Source organism: Argentina anserina, chromosome 1 (assembly GCF_933775445.1).
Source record: "Argentina anserina chromosome 1, drPotAnse1.1, whole genome shotgun sequence".
In the NCBI taxonomy this organism is placed as follows: domain Eukaryota; kingdom Viridiplantae; phylum Streptophyta; class Magnoliopsida; order Rosales; family Rosaceae; genus Argentina; species Argentina anserina.
Window position 1 is genome coordinate 22,421,902 of NC_065872.1, and position 22,512 is coordinate 22,444,413.

Genomic DNA, 22,512 nt, shown 5'->3' on the forward strand with positions numbered 1-22,512 from the left:
ATCCTCTCAAATCTATTCAATTGGATACCGTTGGAGAGTTCACCTCCACGACTTTGATGATTTTGTTTTGCATGTCTACTGGGATCGTCGTTGAACATATTATTCCTCATGTTCATTCACTACACGATCTAGCAGAGCTCGGACTTGGTTATGGGTATAACCTGCCGATTTTTGCATAGGGATATGTAATGATGTTGCATGCAGCGACACTTATTCGTTTCAGACCCACAACTTGCCAAGCGTTTAATGTGTACCAGATAGTCACTGGATACGGTCCCAACGTTCTTTTCATTAACGCCTATTTCGTTAAAGTTGTTTATGTGCCTCTATTGTAGTTATCTCAATGGGTCTACTTGAAACGATTAAGTATTCTGGTTGGTTATGATTTATTAATCACCAACACTTGTCTGCTATTTCCAATCTACAACCGTGGATCTCTATCCTGTGATTTTAGTAGACGGTCACTTTGTTGAGACATACTTCCCGTCGTTAGGGGGAGATATGGAATGCTCCCATTCCGGTTTTAAGCCAGGAATTGACGTGGTGTGGCACTATGTCTCATTAAGATCCCGCACTACTCAAAGTGAGCAAATGTGCAACGCATTATCTACCTCCAGAAAGTCAAAGATTCGAGGCTCAATGACTTTACCGATATTGCGAAAGTGACGAGATCGCACATAAATGTTGTGATGTGCCGGTAAGGTTGGAACTCTTAGAATATGGGAGAATTTCATATGACCTAGTCCTAGCACCGCTGGCACCATCCCTGACAGTGGGAAGGAAGCCGGCGATGGCACCATCATACGCTGTGGTGTTGTCGGCGCACGTGGTATTGCACCACTAAACAAGGGCGGAAAACACAAAGATGGACTAGTAAGGGTCATAGCTTCGGTCTTGGCTCCTACCTAGATGAGGGGGAGACTATTATTCTCTGGAATCAAAACCAGAAACAAGCGATGTGCGTAGGCACAAGTATTTCGCCCATCATCAAGAGATATTCTCTAAATATGTGTATCAACTAAGTTTTTATGGGACGCTACAGACTCCTTTTGTTGATGTTAGAGAAGAATATAAATCTAAGGAATTGATCGTATACAGCGCGCGCATGTTTAATGGATTGATCTCTCATGATTGATGATATATTCGCTTATGCTCTTATTCCGTTGTAAAGCATCAACGATGACCAACTTGACCGAAGTGGAAAGATTCAATACATGTTGAACTAGACTTGTTATGTTGGTCGTTGTTCGTAAGTGTAATGAGAAAGATGAAGTCATGCGATATATGCAGGACTTATGGCACAAAAATTGTCTCATTATCCTAGTATTGACTACGATTAGTTATATTATCTTGTTACGGACATAATTGCTTTCCCATACTTGATCAGTAGTAGTTTCCATGAAAATTCATTTGCAGCATATGATATCTGTAAAGGGATCTTGACGCAGATATGAGAGTGCCCGAGGGACTTTAAATACCTCCATACCACGGAGAGCTTTTGTAATCAGATTGCGACATTCGAGATAACGTAGTACAATCGATTGCAAGAACTCATACCCATATGTGTTCATATGAAAGCTAATTCTTGATTCTCTATTCTGTCTAAGTAAAGATGATGAAGAGATTCAATGAGCTATAGATTCATATATGTAAGTGTTATTGGAACACTATTGCTTTCATTATGACGTGATTAACTCTGCGCCTATGCATCGTCATTGGACTTGCATTGATCGTTTGACATGGGTTTAGTTCTACACTTAGTGAACCAACACAAATCCTATCTACACCAACGCCGCCAGCAGCTCCAGCAACATCAACGTATGCCTTAGTGTTGCAGTCGACACTGGTAGCGTAAAGGATACGTACGGTTCCGCTTCGGACCAAAATCAGTCATTCATTGGTCCATTCCCCCATTCCTTTGTGAAAGACACAATGAATGTGACAAATCAGAATCTGTCCAGTTTCGTAGGTCAACTTCAACGAGATCTACAAGACAGCTCGCTCTATGAAATATGGCGAAATTAGTACCGTTGGAAAGGTCTATGTGTCTAATTTCCAGGGACACCAACCATTTGTTCATAGCTATCATATTGAGTGAGTTATGACCGTTTTAGCAAAGTATGACAGTTCTGTCCGGAAATTTGCAAGTCAGTCAACTTCGGCACAGCACTGTGAACTACTCCGATCGAATTAGGTTGTGAATTATGTCACTGGAAAGCCACGGGTGTCTACTTTTCCAGAACATTTTACGGTTTGCTGATACCTATTTTGACGAAGAAGTTATGGCCGTTTAAGTAAGTGAATGTCATTCTACCCGAGAATCTGATTTTCATTGCAAACTCTTGTTTTGAGTTGTTATGCAATCTTGTTTCCTACGATCTAAGTTTGTCTAAGTATAGCATGTATGATCTAAGGATGTGTGGTTAGATTAATGATTAATCACTGGCCCAAGACTACGTTTGAGAAGCATGTAATGAACGTTGTATACGTTGTTCTTTGTACTCCATGATTATGACACTAATCAGGGGGAGTTGTTTCGTAGACTTGAGGGGGAGTCTACATCATATGATGCTATCAAATGTAGACGGTGTGTTGTGCTCTTTTTCCCTTCGATCAAGTTTTTGTTTTTACCCAAGAGGTTTTTATTTTGCTTGACAAGGTTTTTACTGAGGCAACTATGTGTGCACCATGCAACCTAGGCATGCGACACAAGGGGGAGTGTTTCGGAAGAATTATTATTCTACCCTTGTGTGTGTCTTAGCCTTATTAGGTTTCCTGTTAGAGATCGATTTGCATCTCTGTAATAGATTAAGACTCTGAATCCTGCGGTATTCATGTGATGTAATGTCTATATATATATACCCCCATATCATTCAATAATACACAATTGTTTGATCCTGAAACATATACTTTTTTTTAAATCAGTGCAGGTGATTATTAGAAAGTAGAAACGTCTGAGGGTGTGATTCACATTTCCTTTTAAAATGGACGTTTATTAGTCAATAATTTCGTGTGGGTCAGACAATGATATTGGGAATGTCTCTCATTTTCATTCTGGTGGGCGGGGCCGGAAACTAAGTATTGTTTCTTGATCATAGAAGAATCAAATTTTCATTCCAAATTATTCTAATATATAAACACATGATTTACATTCCAGATTCTGATAATTCACGTTCGTTGACACACGACAATGCTTAGGGATGAAGGGATGTTCTCCCCAATATTGCCCAACATAGCTCCACGTAGGATTTGCCCATAATTCACGTTCGTTGACACATGTCTCAGTGATTCAATATCGATAGACTCGTGAGCGCAAAAGAAGGTTTTGACAGACTAGATGACCTACACATCGAACCAAGTAAGGTTACAGTTCTCACCCTTGTCACATTCACCGGATTTAAAAGACAAGACAGCGCAATCACATCCAACCCATTCTCGTACGAAAGTATTGGCACGCCCGTACACGCTCTAATTAAGGACGTTCAATTACCTAAACCCACAGGGAGCGCGAACACATGCGGCCCTCCCCAACAAATAAGGCAGCATTATCCAATGGAGTAATGTCAAACTAGTTTTACCCTGCCTTGGGTAAATTAGGGGATTGGATCCAGATCCCGATCGACAAGTTTGTGTAGGGACAACACATATGTTCCTACATACTTTGATCTGGAGCAATCTCACATATGCATTTCAACTCTAAGAACCAACAACGCCCACGGTACACACTCCTAAGAATCAGGATGTGAAATAATACTCCTTAAGTGCCTATCTATTTAATTCATGATTTCTTTTAGACCAAGTTGGTTAACTGTCGTGAATAACAGGCGCGGCTCAGAAAGCGTATAGATAAGAAGTTGCTCCTGGAGGAAGTTAGTTGATGATATTATCCTAGAACACATGAAATTGCTTCTTCACCTCTTTGTATCATAAATTTGCAGCTACGGTGAGCTTTAATCCTTTCATCATATTCGTCATGAGTTCCATATATTTCTTGATAGAGTTTATGTTTCTTCTTATCATTTCTTAAAAACTCTCTAGATGCTAATGACTTTCCACCGTTCTAAGTTTCCAACCACCGTTCTAGCGATCAAATAATTACCTTTAAAAAAATAGATATTCAAACATAATTACCTTTAAAAAAATAGATTTTGAAGCAACCAACAGCCATAATCTAATACTACATTGCATACCGTTTAAAAAATAATAATAAAAGAGAAGGAAAATATTTTGGCGCCACAATATAGTGCAAGATCCGGCGCTGCAATCCTACGTGGCATGTCACATCACATTGTCATGTCAGCAATTACAATAATCACAAAATGTCATTTTTGAATGAAAAGACAATCATATCCTTGTTAATGCAATGGCTAGATTATTATAAAAAATTGTAGTTCTTGTTTATATCATTTATTTTTTCAAATTATTTTCAAAATGTTATAAAAAATCGATATTTATAAAGTATGCTTGAAATATCTAAATATATATATATTTATATGTATATGTGTGCGTGAAATATAAAAAAAATATATATATATATATATATATGTGTGTGTGTGTGTGTGTGTGTGTATGTGTGCACGCGCGCGTTATACACACATGTGTGGGTGCTTATATGGTAATTGTATTAATTAATTATAGTCATTAATTAATCGTAAATATAAATAAATTAAATATTAGAAAGTTATAAATCGTAAATATGATATTAACTAAGATATGTATAATATAGAAAAAAATAACATTTGTTACCTTACATATCCCTTTAAATCGATTATACCCTAATAAAAGAATATTTCATTTCAGAAAAAAAAACCAAAAGAATCTTACCAAAAGTGTTTATCTAAATAAATGTTGTAAGGTAACTAAATCATTTGAAATTTAAAATTAAATAAATAAGGTATCCGAATTATATATCTCCATTAAAATATTTCCTTCAGAGAAACGAAAATATTTCTTAATTTAATAACCATAAATTAAATGTCATATATCGCATGTCGTAATTATATTTTAGAACCATTACTGTGATGAAAAAAATGATTAAAAAAATTTATAATCATTTAGAACTGTTAGATTAATAAGGATAAGATTGTGTTTTCATTTAAAAATGACTTTTTGTTTCAGGATGAAATAATTGTGTATTATTGAATGATATGGGGGCCTATATATAGGCATTACAAAACCACAATCCCGTAGGATTCAGAGTCCTATCTATTACGAGATGTTAATCTATCTTCTAACAGGAAACCTATTAGGCTAAGACACACACAAGGGTAGAATAATAATTTTCCCGGAACACTCCCCCTTGTGTCGCATGCTTAGGTTGCATGGTGCACACATAGTTGCCTCGGTAAAAACCTTATCAAGCAAAATAAAAACCTCTTGGGTAAAAACAAAAGCTTGATCGAAGGGAAAAAGACCATAACGCACCGTCTATATTTGATAGCATCTTGTGAGGTAGACTCCCCCTGAAGTCTACAAAACAACTCTCCCTGATTAGTGCCATAATCATGGAGTACAAAGAACAACGTATACAACGTTCATTACATGCTTCTCAAACGTAGCCTTGGGCTAATGATTAACCATTAATCTAGCCACACATCCTTAGATCATACATGCTATACTTAGCCAAACTTAGATCTTAGGAAACAAGATTGCATAACAACTCAAAACAAGAGTTTGCACTGAAAATCAGATTCTCGGATAAAATGACATTCACTCACTTAAACGGCCATAACGTCTTCGTCAAAATAGGTATCAGCGAACCGTAAAATGTTCTAAAACGTAGACACCCGTGGCTTTCCAGTGACATAAGGTTCACAACCTGATCCGATCGGAGCAGTTCACAATGCTCTGTCGAAGTTGACTGACTTGCAAATTTCTGGACAGAACTGTCATACTTTGCTAAAACGGCCAGAACTCACTCAATATGATAGCTATGAACAAATGGTTGGTGTCCCTGGAAAGTAGACACATATGCCTTTCCAACGGTATCAATTTCACCATATTTCATCGAGCGAGCTATCTTGTAGGTCTCGTTGAAGTTGACTTGTGAAACTGGACAGATTCTGATTTGTCACATTCAATGTGTCTTTCACAAAAGAATGGGGGAATGGACCAATAAATGACTGATTTTGGTCCGAGACGGAACCGTGTGCGTCCTCTATGCTACCAGTGTCGACTACTACAATAAGACATACGTTGATGTTGCTGGAGTTGCTGGCAGCGTTGGTGTGGATAGGATTTGTGTTGGTTCACTAAGTGTAGAACTAAACCCATGTTAAAGGAGCAATGCAAGTCCAATGACAATGCATAGGCGCATAGTTAATCACATCATAATCAAAGCAATAGTGTCCCAACAACACTTACATATATGAATCTATTGCTCATTGAATCTCTTCATCATCTATACTTAGACAGAATAGAGAATTAAGAATTAGCTTTCATATGAACACATATGGGTATGAGTTCTTGCAACCGATTGTACTACGTTCTCTCGAACGTCACAATCTGATTACATAAGCTCTCTGTGGTCTGGAGGCATTTAAAGTCCCTCGGGCACTCTCATATCTGCGTCAAGATCCCTTTACATATATTCTATGACCACTATCATCTGCTGCAAATCAGTTTTCATGGACACTACTACTGATCAAGTAGCGGAAAGCAATTATGTCCATAACGAGATAATATAACTCATCGTAGTCAATACTAGGATAATGAAACAATCTTTGCACCATAAGTCCTGCATATATCGCATGACTTCATCTTTCTCATTATACTTATGAACAACGACCAACATAACAAGTCTAGTTCAGCCTATATTGATTCTTTCCACTTCGGTCAAGTTGCTCATCGTTGATACTTTACAACGGAATAATAGCATAAGCTAATACATCATCAATCATGGGAGATCAATCCATTAAACACACGTGCGCGCTGTATATGATCAATTTATGAGATTTCTATTCTTCTCTAACATCAACAAAATGAGTCTGTAGCGTCCCACAGAAACTTAGTTGATACACATGTTTAGAGAATATCTCTTGATGATGGGCGAAATACTTGTGCCTACGCACTTCGCTTCTTTCTGGTTTTGATTCCAGAGAATAATGGTCTCCCCCTCATCTAAGTAGGAGCCAAGACCGAAGCTATGACCCTTACTAGTCCATCTTTGCGTTTGCCGCCCTTGTTTTGTGATGCAATACCACGTGCGCCGACAACACCACAGCGTATGATGGTGCCATCACCGGCTTCCTTCCCACTGTCAGGGATGGTGCCAACGGTGCTAGGACCAGGTCATATGAAATTCTCCCATATTCTGAGAGTTCTAACCTTACCGACACATCACAGCATTTATGTGCGATCTCGTCATTTTCGCAATATCGGTAAAGTCATTGAGCATCGAATCTTTGACTTTCTGGAGGTAGATAATGCGTTGCACATTTGCTCACTTTGAGTAGTGCGGGATCTTAATGAGACATAGTGCCACACCACGTCAATTCCTGGCGTTAAAATCGGAATGGGAGCATTCCATATCTCCCTCTAACGACGGGAAGTATGTCTCATCAAAGTGACCGTCTGCTAATATCGCAGGATAGAGATCAACGGTTGTAGATTGGAAATAGCGGACAAGTGTTGGTGATTCATAAATCATAACCAACCAGAATACTTAATCGTTTCAAGTAGACCCATTGAGATATCTACAATAGAGGCACATAAACAACTTTAACCATATAGGCGTTAGTGAAAAGAACGTTGGGATCGTATCCAGTAACCATCTGGTACGCACTAAACTCTTGGCAAGTTGTGGGTCTAAAACGAATAAGTGTCGCTGCATGCAACATCATTACATATCCCTATGCAAAAATCGGCAGGTTATACCCATAACCAAGTCTGAGCTCTGCTAGATCGTGTAGTGAATGAACATGAGGAATAATATGTTCAACGACGATCCCAGTAGACATGCAAAACGAAATCATCAAAGTCGTGGAGGTGAACTCTCTCAACAATATCCAATCAAATAGATTTGAGAGGAGCGGAAGGGTGGTGAGCCCCTAGTATGATGATCATAGCTAAAAACTTTAGCGAATGCAGCGTTTCTTGTGGAAAGCAAAGCGACGTGTGACCAACGCGTCGATACTCTTAACCTATACCATAAAAATACCGAAAAATGTCTGCATTCGGTTGGATATGGTCCACTAATGTAATCTTAAATACTTCGTAAGAATGGAATGGTCTCGGTTGAAGCCTTAGCAAATAAGGACTTCCTTGAAATCTAGCAAAAGAACAAGCTTTGCAAAATCAGCGATGGGCATCAGAGATTACCATGGAGGCATTAGAAAACACGGGAGGCATCACAAGCTCCTGTGAAGGAGGGAATGCCGCCACTGACGGCCTTAATGCCATGGAGCCGCCGAAATAGGCAGGCTCGGCCTCACCGTGCATGGCACGGATAGGCACAGCCTCACCGTGTGGAGCACGGGTAAGGTGGTCCTCCAATCGCTTCCTGAACATGAAAAATAAATGATCATGTGAATTTCAAAGAACTCGAATTATCATATCTCGTTTAAAATGACCAAAAAATGATCATGTCAAAACCGAGGAGACAACCAAACCGAACTCATGATTCAAAGAATCTTGAGTTACATAAAGCTACTGCTGCAGGCAAGAAAAGTTATGTCCGCATGGTAACAAAGCTACTGTCTAAGCTTGAAAAAGCTACTGTCAATGGAATCAGACTGATTTATTCCTTTCCATTCTTAACACAAATATCAAGATGAAAATCCATCATTGGCATGTATGGCCTTTAAAACTTAGCAAGGCACGAAGATATAGAACACAATCTCTGCACGAGATCCGTAAAATAACTACATGCGCCGTAGGACAGTGTGGGTGATTACGCAATTAACAAGACACTCGATTTCACGGCGGGACATTCTCAAAATGAAGATTAAGAGAGTCAACGACGCGGTGAACTTCTCTATACAATACGCCGTAGGATATTGTAAGAGGGGGGATTGAAACAAATGTGCAATCCCATTGAGTGTATCACATGGCAATAGAACTACATTCTTCAACTTAAGAGTTGGAAAAATATGGTATTGGAGCAGTTGAATACCAAACAATTTGGGTGGTAAAGACCATCCAATTGGTGCGGGTGGTCACCAATAATAATAATATCGTTTGAGCTATGAAACGACTTGGAGAAAACCAGAAAAGTAACTGGAAAACCATGTCAAAATAACTCAAAACCGGGTGAAATTTGGACTAGGAAAACGTGGCAGCAAAGACTGCTGAAATATGCCGGAAAAATGACGAGAAACGACTCAAAACCGGCGGCGGCCAGAAACTGACCGGTATGGAGGCTGGAAATTCAGGTCCGACAGGGGACGCCGTCAGGAACCGGATGGCGGTGGCGGAAACACCGGAATATGGCCGGAAGGCGGCGAATACGCCGGAAAACGTTCCGGAAACGCCAGAACAGTAACCGGGAAAAACGACGTCAATTTTTACGTTCCGAGGTCCGTTTTCCAAATTTAAAGGTCCAAAATCACAATGTAGTGCTATTGGGGTCCCAGGTAACCCAAAAGCGACCAATTTAAAAACCACGTGAGTTGCAAACGTTGACCAGGCATGCTAAGACAAGGCAAATAAAATTCTCACGAGTTCATCTTGTAAACAAGAAATACAAGAAATTTTATTGAATATGCCAATATTTAATACAACACAAACAAGCTTCCAATTCTAATAAACGACTTAAGCTAAAGTCGAGCAATAATCATGGCAATGCCAACGTCATACTTGAAAAATAGTAAGCAAAAAACAGGTCAAAATAGATTGACTAATCAAAAGTCCGTAGCAACAAAATCTTGCATATCGGATTGGGCGGAGCCTTAGCCTGAGGCTCAAAAATGTGCTTACTTGAGAATGGAAGAATGTTACGTTTCCATCTCCAAAATTCCCTCAAGAAATAGATACATGTGCCAAAAATGGCATGCATTTCTTGGATGTGGAGTATGCATCAAGGTCAACTCTGATAATACAACGTCATATACGTTCATTAAATGACTTGAAGTGTGTCCCATAGAATTCGTTATTTTTGGGATCTTTTGTCAGCAAATAGTGCTGCATCAGCGTAATGAATCAATTCAAATAAATGAGTACGTAGACCTTGGGATTATCGTTTATAGACATGAGTTTAAGAAAACTCAAATATTCAAATAACAGTCGCGATGGCGACGCATCCATAAGAAACGAGGGTTGTATAGGTTTCGAATAATCGAAATATTCAAGTATGTAACTGGAATTAGGAGGGTTGTGATGTATATGGTCACAAAGTAATCGATGCATATCGGCGATTCTCATGATCGCACCCAAAACAACGGTGTACTCAGACAACCACACGAAATCAATTTCTTCCCTTTAAATAATAACGTGACTCCCCCAGGACCGTCACACGAAAAACTTCGACCAAGAAGGGAATCATATCCCTCTTTGGTCTCATCGGCGTAATAAGAAGGCCGGAAAAGAAGACATGAAAAAGGCTAATAGCGCTCGATAATTTATATATATATGTTCAAAAGCAGCAACTTTAAGAAAAACATACTTGTTGGTCTGCCAAATAGACCGCATATAATTAAATTGCTCTGCAAATCGATCGTCATGCATGAAGTTGCTTGATGAATTCCTTTTCGATCTTCGTCTGATGACATAAAAATCTTGGGAGGATACGATCAAAATCGTATGTAGATGACAAAAGTATCGTCTATCTCGGCATGAATGTCATCACCATAGTACGACGAGCAATGATTTTACCTATATGAGCACGTGAAATATCGTTAGAAATAAAAACGTGCCAATGAACATTTAAATAATGAAATAGGAAAAAAGAAAAGGAAAATAAAATATAGTATGAAGCCCAAAGGGCTATTGTGCTCGGTAGGCCATAGGCCCAAAGGGGTAGAGAAGACGGGAGTAGCTTCTCTTGAGCAAAGAGTTTGCTTGTGCAGTTCGCGTTTCTTGCGTATATATGCGGGAAGATCAATTTTTAATCCTCTGATGCGTTTCTTGCGTATATATGCGGGGCTGCGTGCAGGGGCTGCGGGGGCTGCAGGGGCTGCGTGCAGGAGCAGCTGGGGGGTCGCAGGGGCTGCAGGGCAGGATCTGCATGCGGGGCTGTAGGGGGGGTCGCAGGGGCTGCGATGCGGGGGCTACAGGGGTGCGTGCAGGGGCTGCAGGGGTGCGTGCAGGGGCAGCGTGCAGGGGTGTTGCAGGGGCAGCGGGGCTGCAGGAGCTGTGTTGCGGGGCTGCGGAGGTAGCAGCGGGGGGGGGGAGGGGCTGCAACGACGGCGAGCAGGGGTTGCGCCGACGAGGAACGCTGACGGGAAGATGTTAGAGGCCGGAGACGACGGCGGCCGGCGGTGGAGAAGAGAAAAAATTTCTAGGGCTCTAAAAGTTCAGATTTTTAGGGCAAAGTGCGTGATAACGTGTTTCAGGATGAAATAATTGTGTATTATTGAATGATATGGGAGCCTATATATAGGCATTACAAAATCACAATCCCGTAGGATTCGGAGTCCTAATCTATTACCGAGATGCTAATCTATCTCCTAACAGGAAACCTATTAGGCTAAGACACACACAAGAGTAGAATAATAATTCTCCCGGAACAATTTTATAATTATTGTTATTGCTGACATGACAATGTGACATAATATGACATGTAGGATTGCGGCGCCGGATTTGGCGCCATATCACTCCTCAAAAAAGAAAAAAGATTTGTGCTGATTAGGCAATTCTATATGGAGAATTGCCTTAATTATCAAAGATAAAACAACTTGATTAGGATTCCCAGTACATTTGGGGATTATTTTCTGTACGTTCATTACAATTACTGTAAATAATTAATCATATTTTTTTTTTCTCAGATGGAAGAGATGGAGAAAGAATCAGCTCCAGTCCTGATATAACTTGATTCCATTAACAAATCAATTGAAGTGAACGAATGTGCAGAAAGTCCAACATCCATCTCCTCGCCACCCTTTTCAAGTAGACTCAGGTTCGGTATAACCTGCACACAAAAAAACATTACATTGGTGGGAAAAGCTAATATCATATAATATACCGATTGTTGAAGAGTATCTAATTATAAGGTTTGTAGAAATCTGTGTTATGTTTCGTGAAATTGCTCACAATTTCACTTACAATGCTAATCCTGTAAGCACCATTCTTCTAGTAGATGGGAGTTAGTCGACAAAAACAAAAGAAATAAAAACACAAATATACTAAACCAGGAAACAACACAAACAAAGAATCACAAGTTTAAAGTTCAATGCAATAAAGTGAACATCCATTCCCGACTCAAAATACCTTCTTTGGCTCATCAAACGAGTTCTCATCCATCACATTTTTAGATGTCAGTACAGTCTTGGTTGATCCAGACAGAACAGTATTTGGCTCCAATCCATCAACACGGATACTCAGATTCACTATGTTGCTTCCAAAGTTTACAATCTGTAGAAAAATCACAAAATTTCATGGAACACGAAAGACACTATATAAGCAGTGTGTGCTGAAAGTCTAATAAAGATGTCAATGAAACTAATAAAGGTATTCAAACAACTAACTGTAATCATACAAAGGAATAACAAGGAATAATCTATGGCTTCCTCAGACGATTTGTATACTACAGTCGGAATATAATATGAACACCAAACTCTTATACTCTGACTTCAGACTGTAAATTACATTGCCGGACTGCGATTGGATTGAAAGTAGAAAAAAACAACATTGCCATTAAACAGCATAATGTTCTTAGACTCAAAACTTAAAAACAGCAGGTAGGTAATAACCAATGCAGAATTTTTTACCCTCCACAAGAACAAACAGTTTCATCATAATTCCAAAATTTGACAAACCGAACAGAGATGGAAAAAAAGACTAAAAATGGCTCTAAGTCTGACATACAAGTCCAAATCTGACTATAAACCCATATAGTTGTTCTATTATGACCCTAAGTCATAAGAAAGCAGTAAAAGACTGAATATTGATACGGTAACAAACAAAGGAAATGAAGAAATGACTCAACACAGAGAATAAAAACCAGAAAGACAGACCCTAATGCAAATATGGAGATTTCTTTAAAAAACAAAAAACACAAAAACATTGAGACCCGAACCCGAAGAGCTAAACAATGCATGCAGGTAGCAAAGCAACTCCTAAAGCGTCCCACGTGCATTACCCAGGTCTAATAGTTTCTCAACCAACAATCAGAGACAGGCCGCCAGAAGCCCAGCTGAATGAAGATTGGCATCCGATCAGCGAACAGTTGCACCAGAGTATCGATCCTGCCCGTCCAACTTAGGTGCACTGGCTTGTTAGCCACCCTGATAGACCATCATCTCCTAACTCACCCAGGCCCTCAATTACACAACTAATCTTCCTCATAGGATCAACCACAACACAAACCACCCATAATCTGAATAAATGGATGCCCCTCCATCCAATGAACCCAAAAACAACACCTGCAACGACAAAGCCACCAAAACATTCACTGAGAACCTTCAAAACTCAACTCTCAGAAACTCCCCTCAAGAACAAGGACTTATCGCTCCCAACAGTAGGAATTATTTCCATGAGAACATTTACCCAACTCCCAGCAATAGGAAGCTGTTTCCACGAGAATATTCACAGGAAGGATGTCACCAAAGAGAACGATAGGTGCAAACCATTGCTTCAAACGAGACAAGTAACAAGCTTTAAAACTGGAATAGAATAGGAAGAATAGAGTGATGGATTGCTTTAGCAATTTAAAGGAAAATCTCCTTTGGCCCAGGTGCATTTCCAAGACAAAGTAAAAGGGGATCCAGACACAGTAGAGGATATCAATAACTGACGGTTACACACAGGTTCTTTGTTGTTTTTTGATAATCCACAAACCCTCTAACCAGCTATGCGGACTAAGGGTTCCAAACTGGGGCTCCGGCTGAACCAACAATTTTTAGGAAGGAAACCCCTAGGACTTGCTACTACTGAGTATCAGTCTCTAGGACATATCGCTAGGAGCAGGCAAAAAAAATATATATATATATATATATATATATATATATAAAGGTGTACAGCCTGCTTCCCATATTTTGTTTCCATATTCGACATTTTGACTATGTCAAGGCCACAAAAACATTATGATAATAGTAAATTCTAAATTAATGGAAGCCAATTTGAATTCAACATCACAAAGCATAAAACTCACTCTAATCATAACATCAGCATAACCAACATACCTTAATTCTTAGGAATGTTTTCTGATCTTCAGAACTTTTCCACAAAATTGCTGATGCAAGAAGTGAATTAGAAGAATCTGTTTGGAGTGTTGCATTGAAAATAGTTGCTCCACTTGATTCGCTAAAAAAACATTGCACCCAGTAGCTAGGAGTTCCATACAGCTGTGAGGAGTTAAACACGATTGCATCTGGGTTCCACCTTCATGACAGAAGTTTTCAGTTTTTAGTCAACTAATCATGAATTATAATCCTCACACAAGAATTAAAATAAATCATATATTATTATGGAGATAAATAATGAGATCACAAAGTTACCGCTTGTTATTGGCATTCACAAAGAGTGGCGCATAACTTGCCATCTCAACAACATCACTGCAATTAATAGAGGGGGAAAAACAGTGGAAGTACTTAGCAGCCACCCATCTTTACAATTAAGAAATCAACGGAAAATGAATTACTCTAAAGAATAACAGCAATAATTCCTGCCATGGTAATCCTAGTATACTCTAATATCCAAGCTCTTGTTAGAGCGAAAATACTTGGGTAAGGATGAGATCAGATCATTTCATATTAGACAATTAAAAAATCATTTTTGGCAGAAGTTTACTCCATCATTATATTCTAGCTAGATAAAAGTAGTCAGAAAAAAATCCAACAAATGATTTATTATACCATTGAACTAGTTAGCTGTTTTTTTTTTTGGTTTTTAGTCTTGCACTGGTCCGGGTGAAATTTCAATAGCACACTTGGAGGCATTTGTTAGAGGTTTAAGTGTTACCAACAGGGGAAAAGGTATAACTCAGCAGTAACTTTGGTACACAATTGTGGAAAGTATACTCTGCTACACTAACTTCTGTTAAAAATGAACCTGAGCCAGCTATGTGACAAATATCATTTGACTGGAATTTTTTACAAGAGCAACTCTTTCACTGCTTATCCTATCCATTGAAAAATCATGTCTGTACTTTTTGGTCACTTCATAGTTTAATCTATTTTACTAGAAGGAAAAAATGAAATAATCTTCATGTTGAACAAAATAAAATATGTTGATGTTTGTTCCTCTAGATTTTAACAATGTCACTAAATGCATGGGTATGCATCAATTGATTTGAAACCTGTAGACAAACCAAAACAGGTGAACCAAAGGTGACTAAGAAAAAGAAAGAATGTCTTCCCATTCACCTTTGTATAAAACTATAAATGTACATCTTAATATTTCATTTTTGCACTTTCTCAACGTAAGAAGTTTCAGTAGACATTATTCCAGAGTACGACTCTTTTTCCTCAATACCCACGAAGAGAAGGTACATGCAGGGACCCTAACAAACATCTACTACAAGAATCTAGACATCAGACTACAAATTCTAGATTCTGATCACAGTTTACGTCTACAGTCCGTTCATTGTATATGTTACTTTAATACTTATCCTAGAAAGAAATGAAATTGTTCATGAATAATTTCTTAATCAATTGCCAGAGGGTATGGTATTCAATCGCCAATACTGTTGCCATGTTTAAACTATTGAAAGCAGATTGCTAGATATTCTGCCCGTTCCAGATTGCTTATGAATCTATTGCCCAGCTACTATTTAATGAACTAGTCAATTTTAAATAATCAGTCACTCATACTAAATTAATTGAGTCGGATTTCATTTTCTGTTCTGCTATGAGCTCACTCTACAACTTTTCCTCAGTTTAATCGCAAGTCCATAACATCTTGTTCACTAATGACCAAGTAATCATATAATACTGTTCTGTTACTATGGCTGTCGTTCAAGCTTTCCTACAGCGGACACAAAGTCACCCAATTGTTAGAACCAATCAGTTAGGAAGTTAACTTCCTAAATGGTAGAAAACAGTAGTTATCCCCATCTATAATATTATAATGTGCAGATGACATTTCATAGAAAGGTTTTGGAGTAATGAACAGGCTAGATTCAATGAACCTCTAGGTGCAGGCATGACGATGGGCATGAAAATAGATGAATCTCTGAGGCCATGAGTAAGGGTGTAGCTATGAGGTGCATGAAAATTGGCCCTTTTGAATATCTTTAATTAGACTTACTTATTATTGAATGTTAATGGAATGATATACATAATGACCCTTATCAGGTTTGAAAAATTTCTTTGTTAGTCTTTATATATTCTTTAACATTAATGGAATGAGATACAAATTTACACTATTAAACACTTGATCCAACTCATATAAATCCTTACAAGGGTTTGTTAGCTTGTTGACATGTGCTTTAGATGTTAATTACGATAATTTTCATTATGCTACATTCTTCTTAATATTTACCGACCATGCATCTCTAATTCCAAACTTATTCAACAATACAGCAATGTTCTTTACAAAATTTGAAGGACAAATATTGTTTGAAGCTTTTCTTTGAAGCAAGAAATTGTGTCAATGCTCAAAAATGGGTGAAAATGAGTTTATCTAGTTACTAGATTTGACCCTCTTAAGTACGACTTCACATGGGCCATGTTTAGCTGGAGTTGGACGAGAGTATTGTATAGGACAATGAAGAAGTTTATAAACCTGGTTAAGAATTTTCTTTAGTAATTAAGCATAAATACGGGATAAGAAACAACCTCGAGTTATACAAGACACTGACACCCGACACAGTTTATACACAAAACTAAATGGAGTTGACGGTTAACTTAATATCCACAGGAAATAAATGAAAGAAAGAAAATAAAACACGAAAATGTTGTGGCATCTCTGTTATGTGGAAGCCAATGGATCATTCTGCATTTTATCTGAAATGTAAATGAGATGTTTATAAGGTTTTACCAGCTTTCTATGGATTAGTCGCATGCCAAAATGCCGGAAAACATATGCATTGTTTCCAAAGACAAATTTTATAACTAAAAGTAAGAGAAAAGAATGATCTTAATTTGGCAAGCACTTTTATGAGAGACATGGTCCGGCAGCGGACCTTCTCATGTCAAATATATATATATAATATATATATATATATATATTCTGCTAGCATTTTGCGAATTGATTACTTATATAGAATACTATCAAATCAATGAGCCATTTAATTGTAAAGCTACAGAACCTGTTTTTCTCAAGCCCGATCAGGAATCCGGCTTCTGCTAATGCTGCAAGAAGACTTCCTGCTCCAGCATCTTTTCCAGTCACAGCATACTCACTCACAAAAGCCTGGATAGTGTTGCATTCTCAGAGATGTGATAGTTACCAATTCAGAAAAATCAATAAATCAGAAGAAAGTTAATCAGTATACCTTGGGACCCTTACGAGGTGCCCGATCAAACTGATGAGCCATGGAAAACATGTTGCTGGCAGACGTATAAACCTAAACAAAAACCAGAAGATTGGCGTGATAATGGAAATCCACTAGAAGCTAGATCTTATACAAAGTGCTGTATAAAGAAGTTTACATGAAAATCGTATAAATCTGCCGGATGATCCAAAGGACGAGAAGAGCCATCACAGTTAGAAATAATTTGGATGTCTGGATAGGACCGCTTTATAGCACTATAGAACTTGAGGTAATTTCCTAGTCAACAGAAAGTGGAAAATCACAAGACATGTTAATATACAAGTTTCCACCACATGTGCACTAACTAATATAATCCTTGCATCAAACCCATTGTCTCTCTCTCCAACTATTGCAAAGTACTTCAGGTAGTGCATTGTAAACTCTAACACTATATCAAAGACAATAAAATTCATCAACAAGTTCTGCTCAATTTGGCCACGCCTGCTGCATTTCACTTGATATAATTGATCCACTTGATTTTCTCAGTCAAACCACATGCTGAAAATGTAATGCCAAAAAGGAGCTTAACACATTCTTAGCAGTTTCAGATATGAAATCATAGAGAGACCCAAACAAAAGATAGTTGGCGTCATCTAGGCCATGCAGAAGGAAAAAAAAATTGAAGGAAATCTGACTTGTGCTTGGGGGTTTAATGATTAGATCTTTGAAAATTATTTGTAAAAAGTCAATTATACATTTAAGCACGTTCATACTAGCAATTAAGTGATGCATGCACTAAATCAAATTGTCCATTGCAGTATTCCTTTTTGTTCTATCTATATAAACATTAATTTAGCAGAAAATTATGACCTACAAAATGCCCAAACCTCGGTAGTTCTTTTTGCCACAATCTTCATTCCCAACAGCAACATATCTCAGATCGAAGGGTTCCGGGTGTCCCATTGCGGCACGTAGAGAACCCCATGTAGAATCAGGACTGCCCCTAGCAAACTCAATACCATCAAGAGCTTCCTGATAAACAGAATGTCATTGGAATTTGAATTTGGAAGGAACAACATGAAAAGATATTGATAACCTAAGTACCACTAGCAAAATTCAAAACAAATATCAAAAGCACAAAGCACAAAACAAAACCGATAGAAACAAATTTGATCTGCTAATTGTCGTCTTTTGAAATCTGATGTTTCTTCAACCCCAGTTACGTAATCATCTTTAATATTAATGATTTGAGTGAATATAATTCAGAGCACCAATAAACCAGCTTTGTATTACAGATTATTTAATTAAAACTGCTCAGCATACCTGTACAAATGGTAAGATATTGGAAGTATCAACCTGATCATTGTGGCTGATTCCTATGGAAGATATGGTAATATGATAATGATAAACCAAAAATTAAATAAGAATATAAAATAAAAATAAAAAGAAAGAAAGGCAAACATTAAACAAATGTGAAGTACCATTGTTGAACACCCATATTGGCCGTGTACCAAGGTCCTCTGCCAGCTGAAAAATAATGTATTGTATAATTTTATATAGATCGACCACCAATTTATTTAAACATCAGGCCTCCCTGAGAATTAGCAAGATACCTACTTGCAGGAACTCAAAATAACCAAGACCATCATCAGTCCAGTACATCCAAACATCACCAAAGTGTCCAGGTCTCTCTTCCCATGGTCCAATTGATTCTTTCCAACGGAATGCATTTCTTAACCATTCACCTTCCACAAAACAACCACCTAAAGAAACGCAAATACAGAGCACATCAACTCTTCAGAACAATTATCAGCAACTTCCAGCACTGGAGATAACCGAAACCAGACTGTTTACTTACAAACAGACACAGATCCTAAACAGATGAAAACAGCAATTGCGAAGATCTACGTAAAACAATAATTTAATGGTATCTATGGCTTTGAAACAAGGTAGAAGCTATAATAGCTTTTAATAGGGAATCAGTCTTCATTTAAATTGAATTCAGAAAGATAATAACTATTAATAGACTATAAAGTTTCTAAGAATGAATTATATAATGTAATCAGAAACATATATATCGTCTTTCTATCCCCTCCCAGTCAAATGCACACTCCGATATTTAACTTCTTCATTCTTGAACAACCAAAAAATTGATTTAAGAAACAAAGAACAACCTGGAGGATATCTGAAGTTCCTAGGATGTAAATGGATGATTTTCCGGAGGTGGAGCCATCTTTTAGAAAATTGTTAAGTCTGTATAATTCTGTGTATTCATTTATACAAATTTTGTTCAACTTGACCCATCATCTCTGTATACCAGAGAGATTTGAACCCATACATACAGTGCTCTTATTTAAATAGCCAACAACTTACAGCTCACCAACAAGTCCAGACCACGAGTCTGGTCTTGGAAGGTTTGTAGTTTGGATATCAATTACAATGAGATCCTTAAGTTCAGCTGCTTTTCAGAAGTTTATCCAGACAGAAATTATGACTCATATAGTTAATAATATATTGGGGTAGATATGATCATGTTTTCGATCTTAATTCATATCCAACTTATCCACTTGTTACTCCAATGAGAGTATGAGAGAGGAGGAGGAGATTTACCTGGAAATCTAATAAATTGGGGTTTCATATCTGCCAACATGTCGACAAGGTCCTTCCTAAATCCATGTCCCTGGGCCAAATAAAAAGATACATAATGGATGCTAGCATGTAATAGTAAACGCCCCCTAGTCCCAGAGACCAAAAATAAATAATAGCAAGTCATATCCAATCACAGTTTTCAAAATTGAGAATTCAAAATGGCATCCAGCTTCTGAGTTTATCAGATTCTGGCCAAAATCTCACTTTATAGGCAGATGCTAATTTCAATGGGTTTGATATGTTTTACAGTTCCAATTTAATTATGTATGAAACCTCAATAGAAGAAACTTAAGTTGTGATGGACATGAATGAATGAATTTTTAGAGGATAATAGAACCTTGTATGTGTCCAAAGGCATGGCTGACACTTGATCAAACCATATCGACCCTTTTCTGGTGGTTGTCAATTGCAATCTCGAGCTAGGATTAGTTCCTTTGGCTTCCAACAGAACCTTAAATTTTGTCCAGCTTGAAACTTCTGAAGCAGAAGCTCTGAAAAGGCAATGCAAAATTAATTTATGATTCCTAGGGCCGAATACTATTGATTTAGCAATAAAGTCCTTACTACAAAGTCTCTGCACAAAGTAGATGCTCACATAATGTTATCGGCAGCAAGAGTCTGCAATCCGTTAGAGCTTGTCAGCGATACAGACACATTTATTGCTCCAGATGAACGAACATAAAGAACTACACTGTAGGTCTTCCCTTTTTCAACATTCTGGGAAAAAGAAATGAGTAATAAGTTCAATCTATGGCAGTGGGATAGAAAATGAAGCAAATATAGAAATATAACATAGGCTCTAGTAAGTTTAACCCAATGGGAGTAATGGGATTGTAAACAAGTACTCGTAAAACACTAATTATAAAAAAAAAATGAAAACACCTCAAAAAACACACGAGTTAACGTAGCAATATGTGGAACAGAACCAAACAGAGACTTGGGAGTTAAACAGTTTTTACCATGCCCCAGAACCCAGGGTTATAAATTCCAACACCACCGGAGGGACAGATATTGGCACCTTGGCTGTCACATAGCACCTCCATTCGAAGTGCAACTTTATTCCGCTCGAAGCATGATGACCGGTCTGTCGATACAATCAAAGATGACTCACTCCCAATAATTGACCAGGGATCAATGTTGGAAGGAGTGTTAGGTCCCCCTGCTTCAAAACCTGTGGAGAAAATTATCAATATAACAAGCCTGCACCGCTAATGGTATTATGTGATGTTTAGCTCAACATGAAGAACTCATTGTAAACATGGAGTGACAGAATTACAGAACAACAAATAAATTAAAAAAAAAGAAACAATGAAAATAATAACAGAATCAACATGCAGAAGAACAAAGCATTCATAGAACTTGGTGAGTTGAGAAGTGACCTCTGTTGTTGACAAGCTCAGCCCACAAGCCGCCAGCGCCAGCATGGTTAATCTCCTGCGTTTGAACACAAGCTCAGTGAGATACTGAACACAACAACAAAGCAAAAGAAACGTGAATAAAAAAACGCAAGCGAACCTCGAAGAAAATTCCAAAGAGTGTCGGGGATATTGGTCGGCCGGATGCTTGAGAAGCATTGACAACCAGCTCTGCAGTCTGGGCTGTATCAGCGAGACACTGAAACACAAAGCAGCAGCAGAAACAGAAGCAGCAGAGCAGCACAGAGAGAAGACCCATGGCTCAAAAAAAACAGACTCGATTGATTGTCTTCTATTCGATGATCGCAAGCGTCATTTTAATAAGGAAATGGATTGAAGAGGGTGGACTGGGTCTGTCTCTAAACTCTCTTATCTTTATTATCTATGATAGCCATTTTTAACTCCAACGTACTTTGTCGACTAAAATCATTGTGAAATTATATTAATAATTCTAAATTATAAATTAATTTTTAACAAATCAGAAAAAATTATAGAATGATCAAATTATGGTTTCTAGTAAACACTATTTATATAGTGGTACAATAAGATTAGGGTTTCATTTAATTATTATTTATAATGTATTTTTAATAATAATTCTCATATAAAAATTATACTATATATATTATAAAAGTTATTAAGTCGAGCTTAATAAATGAGCCGATTTTTTAACGAGTTTGAGCTAGCTCACAAGGTAAACGAGTCGAAAGAGTTGAATATTTGTTGTTTAAGCTCGGCTTATTTTCAAGGTTAGGCTTAATATTGAGTCAAATACGGGTGGCTTGATTTTACTTACAGCCATATTTTTCACTTGCGGATGATTGAACCTGAGACCTCCTTACTACTAGGAATATCTCAATAGCGTTTGCCCAACAAACAGACCTATTATGTTTTTCACCACGAGATCAAACCTCATAGGTAATTAAAAATGGTGGACTAGTA

General features: G+C 37.9%; 1 protein-coding gene across 2 annotated transcripts; it reads right to left on the reverse strand.

The window, feature by feature from the left end:
• Nucleotides 1-11,789: 11,789 nt before the first annotated feature.
• Nucleotides 11,790-21,936, reverse strand: LOC126787431 (alpha-L-arabinofuranosidase 1-like). 2 transcript variants are annotated; one of them, XM_050513322.1, is made up of 17 exons: nt 21,674-21,936; nt 21,538-21,592; nt 21,118-21,329; nt 20,754-20,875; nt 20,496-20,649; nt 20,120-20,189; nt 19,127-19,272; nt 18,991-19,036; nt 18,833-18,885; nt 18,397-18,541; nt 17,688-17,806; nt 17,531-17,602; nt 17,345-17,448; nt 14,592-14,648; nt 14,277-14,475; nt 12,364-12,507; nt 11,790-12,064 (listed from the first exon to the last, which is right to left on the reverse strand). In XM_050513322.1, exons 1-17 carry the CDS (start codon nt 21,830-21,832, stop codon nt 11,918-11,920), a joined length of 2,004 nt encoding a protein of 667 aa, XP_050369279.1. In that variant the 5' UTR covers nt 21,833-21,936; the 3' UTR covers nt 11,790-11,917. The 2 variants fall into 2 exon arrangements, with proteins under 2 accessions (XP_050369279.1, XP_050369283.1); XM_050513326.1 differs by lacking the exons at nt 11,790-12,064; nt 12,364-12,507 and adding an exon at nt 13,225-13,517.
• Nucleotides 21,937-22,512: the final 576 nt, after the last annotated feature.